The 5,000-nt window shown below is 37.6% G+C and overlaps 1 protein-coding gene across 1 annotated transcript in view; it reads left to right on the forward strand.

Annotated features, from left to right (window-relative positions):
* LOC306849846 (spermatogenesis-associated serine-rich protein 2-like) overlaps nucleotides 1–5,000 on the forward strand; it is a 22,336-nt gene that overhangs the window by 2,785 nt on the left and 14,551 nt on the right. Inside the window, 4 exon segments of the mRNA XM_079385203.1 lie at nucleotides 172–216; nucleotides 3,307–3,386; nucleotides 3,510–3,618; nucleotides 3,931–3,980. Coding sequence (XP_079241329.1) covers nucleotides 192–216; nucleotides 3,307–3,386; nucleotides 3,510–3,618; nucleotides 3,931–3,980 — 264 coding nt within the window. The 5' untranslated portion in view covers nucleotides 172–191.

The following is a 5,000-nucleotide window of genomic DNA, read 5'->3' on the forward strand; positions in this document are numbered from 1 at the left end:
AATTCTTACCATGAGCTTCAGAGAGTCTGTCTGTGCTGGTGGAATCAAATCAGCATCATTTTACTTCAGTGCTTTTTCTTCTTCATCTCAATGTTCTGAACTGTTTTAATTAAATCACGGTCTTGATTACAATGGCAGGTGTTAAACTTCAGATTCTCTCTGTTCCTGTAGAATTGTGACTGAGGAGGAGGATGGCGAGGAAGAACGGTTATAAAGGTGAGCGATCTCCAAATGTGATTCGGTTCATATGATCACTGACAGGCGGTAATATAATCTCCGTATTTATTCTGATGACGTATCCCGATAACTTTAGCTTTTGCTATGCGGAGCTTAGATGTGTGACGCTTTCTATCCAGGTAAAGGTTATTATAAAAGCAGCACTCTTTCCTCACTTTCTGTTTATAACCCACTCACAATTTCAATAAAAGTTACATTTTTCATTGAACTTGCTACACGCTGCAACGTTTCTCGATTGACAGATATATTAAATGTAGATCTGTGAGTTTTTGTTCTTCACGTGTTTCTTTGTTCTACAAAGAACTTTGTGGTTGGAACAAGTTTAACTTCTTTTGCACTTTTTCCTATCATTATCTGATATTTTTAAATCTTTGTTTAAATAAGCACCTACTTCATATTTTGTAAATATATTTTGTAGCTGTTCTATCTGAATCATGGGGGCAAAATCATTTTATTCCAAGTAATTCCAGAAATGCATCTGGAAATTTTAACAGATTTTAAATCTTTTAAAACTAGATTTGTGTATATTTAGCAATGTCCCATAGGTCATACAAGACTGACTTGTGCATTTTGGCTTAAAGGTGAAGACTACTCAATGCATGTTCTGCAAAGTTCCCCTTTCTGTCAAACATGTTTTATTGGACTCTCCCACTTTTAATGTATGTAGAAAATTATTTTATGATAACTCATCTAGTACAGTTTTGCCATTAAACGTTTTAGAATTTTTATCATATGTTAATGTAAAAAATCGTATCTAGTTTTTTTGCTGGTTTTTATTGTATTTGTTATGCTCTTGTTTTTGTCATGAAAATAGCCTGAGATGCTGACATTGTATTAAGATATGCTACTACTACTGTTCCAGAGCAGATGCTTTGATGGCCGCAGCTGATGACGGGCCGCCAGTAATTTAAGTAGTTTGGTGTTATATTTGTCTTTTTCAGTATCAGAATGACTCTGAACACTACAGCGCTGTTAGTGTTATTTGTGTTCATAGTTTGTAGCTTTGCGCTGTGAGGTTTGTTTCCTGAGTTTCAGTTTCTCATGCGAGTAAAAAGCGGTCATGAGCTACTGATTCACTCAGATGCTGATCTTGAGAGGCTTTTAGTCTTTGGTAGAAACACAAATCACATCAAAGACTAGTCTGCGTTTGACGAGACGTTTCTTTAACGCTTCCCATGCAGTAGAGTCGCTGACTCTGTAGTCTCTGGTTTTGTTTGGCAAATTAAAACTTTGCGTTTCAATGACTTTGCAAATTGCTGAACTCTGATTGCGGGGTGGAGGAGCTAAAGCAGAAGAACACACTGTAAACTTTCTTCAGAAGCCTTTGACCCAGTCAAACCGCGCCTCGCTGCATATCGTGTCTCTCTGACCGGCTATTCTTATCAGTTTCACAGCTTCTCGAGAGGTTAAGAAATGTTGCCTGGAGGGAAATCCGCACACAAAAGCATCGGCAGAAGGCAGAGTTACCAGGCAGCATAGTTAAGAGAAAAATCCAGTCAAACCGATGTAGGGCGACTCTGAACATCAGACGTTTAGCAGCGTCACAGATTCCTGTGTGAGCCGTAGGTGTGGCTGTTTGTGATTCACTTGATAACCTGCTGATACAGTTACAGGACTAGTAAACCTGCGTCGGTTATCAGGTTATCTTGCAGAGCATTGATTCTGAATGAAGAGAGATGATGGTCCTTATGATTGTGTGTTATTTTCTAGTCTCGTAAAGCAGCCTGCAGCAGCACAGACAGAAGTGAACTGTGAAATGAACCGTTAATCTGTGCTGGATGGCGGACAGAAGTCACATTCGTGTCTGAGTTGTTTTAGTGTTTGATTACGTTCTGTCCGGCGCTGCTGCTCTGCTCTCGAAGCATGATATTGCCTCACAGAAGGGGGAATTATGGGAAACCGTAAGCATTTGCCACTTCACAGACTCGTGTGAGACTGTCATTCAGATCAACGTGCTGGTTTGCTCTGAAAATATGAAAAAGGAACGAGTATGAAGTCGTTATGGTAATTATGACTCCCTGTATAGTTCAAGATGGGAAGGACAAACATACTGCAAATGAATGTAAAAATAAATTGAGCACAAAACCAGTCAGAAGGGTCAATATTTCGAAATTGAGATTTATACCTCATCTGAAAGTTGAATAAATAATCTTTCCATTGATGTATAGTTTATGATCTAAATATTTTTTATCTAAATATATTTAGATAAAAAAAAATCTAAATATTGAGAAAATCTCCTTTAAAGTTGTTCAAATGAAGTTCTTAGCAATGCGTATTACTAATCAGAATGAAGTTTTAATATATTTACGGTAGGAAATTTACTAAATATCTTCATGGAACATGATTTTAATATCCTAATGATTTTTGTCATAAAAGAGAAATGTATAATTTTGATCCATACAATGTATTGTTGTCTATTGCTACAAATATACCTGTGTTACTCATGACTGCTTCTGTGCCGCAGGGACATACATAAAGATGTGAAGACCAGTCCGATTAAGAGAAAGTGTGAACGCTTCGTCTGCTTTTCAGGCTTGCGCTGTTCTGATTTCTGCAAACATACAGTATGATAATCGAGAGTTTGACTTTCAGTTACTATCACTGTCTGTTGCTTACGGGGAACAAATGTAGAAACGTACTGTAATGCTGCACTAAATGTTTAAACAGAGTAATGTTTTTATTTTGTGCCGGAAAGTTCAGCTGTTACTCCACTCTAAAGTGGACCTGTGATTATATTTTACTGCTAGTGATGAGAGCTGTTTCTAAAGACTTCATTTAGTGTGTTAGTTTAAAAAAAACAAATGTATATAACAACCTTTATGTATTTGAAGTGTGTCCGATTGGAAGTTGATTTCACATTAAATGACTCTGATCTTTGATTCGGTGGTATCTCTGTGTGATCGTTCCTCTCCTCCTGACTCTCTCTGGCTCTTCTCTTGACCTACATATTTTTTGGGGAAAGCTTTAACTGAGATCCTCTGCCAAGGCTCTGCGCTGTTGAAGTCAAGCTGCGTTTCAGAACTGAACACGTGGAAATCTCTCTGTCTCTCCTCCCTCCTCTTTTTCCAGATGTGTCAGGAGTGGTGTTCGACACGCACTCGAAAATGGTCATGTCTCAAGGAGGAACGTTTGAGAAGATGAAGGAAAAGGTACAAAAGGCTTTTCTTCCGTCTGTCTGGCTGTTAATGATGGTGCTGTGCTCTTTATGTCAGTGTTTTTACTCTTTCCTGTGAATCTCGGCTGGACTCAATCAATGTTTTGGCTCTTGTCAGATAAACGCCGTGCGAGCCGTGGTTCCCAACAAGAGCAATAATGAGATCACTCTGGTGCTGCAGCACTTCGAGAACTGCGTGGATCGAGCTGTGCAGGCGTTTGTGGAAGGTACAAACACACACAGACACTTTTAAAAAGACTTTAAACCACATGATCCAAATGTGAGGTTTTTAGAAAAGAATGAAATGATCTTATCATAATTAAGTGATCTTTTTTTTAAGTGAAAAAAAGTTTTACTTTTACATTTACTCATTTAGCTGACTTTTACTTTTAAATAACTAAACTATGAATATAGCTGTAGAAGCTGGCAAAGAAAAGGGACAAAACAAACACACACCCAGTGCCCTCATGCAGGTCTCATAGGAGGCAGTGTGTGTCCCTGACGTGACTGTAACGTGTGTGTGTGTGTGTGTGTGTTAGGCGGGGCTGTGGAGATCCTGAAGGAGTGGAATGTCACTGGGAAAAAGAAGGTGAGGGAACAAGCTTCACTCTCCAATGATATATGACGATCCTGAAATAAAGCCAGTGTTCGAATTGTCAAAGCTTTTGGGGGGTGCCCCTAACCAGAGCCTCCCCTTCAAAAAATGAATTAAATAAATACAACCTTGCATATAAATGATTAAAATTTTTTTTATCTTGTCCTCATTATCGTTGAGAGAACCTAATTCTAAGATAAAAGTTTATTTTATGATGATCAATGAATTGTGTAGCCTACCAAACAATCACTAAGAAAAAATAATTAAATATCTAGCCTAGGGGTGTGCGATATAGACAAAATATCTCTGGGATTTTATCCATAACGACAATCAGACGATCTTTTCCTGAGTGTGTCGCGCTGGAGGACTGCCGTGGACAGCTGACTCCTAAAGTTTTTGATAGCCTATTCTTCATATTCTGTGTGGTGGTCAGTCAAATTCTTATATTTAATCAGTCTATTAGAATAATAAGACATTTACCAAACCAAAATAAAATCATTATCAACAAAATTAATATTTGCAATGCAGAGGAAACGCAGAAGCTGCATCTGAAGAGGTGTTTAGATGTGTTTAATGCAGGACATGAATGCCTTTTAACCTGCATTTACAAATGCATAATGTTGTGATATTTTAATCCTAAAACGTTGAATACTGATATTTGGAATTATTTCATTTTTTTAAAAGGTACCTTAAATGTGAAATTAAAACCGCCAGCAGGTGGCAGCAAGTCACTGGTAATAAGTGAGTCGTTGCGATTGAACCGAATCATTTAAACGGTTGATTCATTCAGGAACTAAACACCTCACGTTGCTTAGAGAAGCTAAACAGTGCTGTGGCTGTATTTGGAATTATTTTTGTTGGCGAAATAGAGCAAAAATATTCAATATGGTGTCTAAAACGTAAGTCTATTAATATCAACTTCTTGTTTATTGAACTATTGTATAGGCTAAAATCAATATCACATTTGTGATTTTTTTTTTTGCGAAAAAATGTCACTCTTCGTGTAATATTGAT

Source organism: Barbus barbus (genome assembly GCF_936440315.1).
Source record: "Barbus barbus genome assembly, chromosome: 29".
Classification (NCBI taxonomy): domain Eukaryota; kingdom Metazoa; phylum Chordata; class Actinopteri; order Cypriniformes; family Cyprinidae; genus Barbus; species Barbus barbus.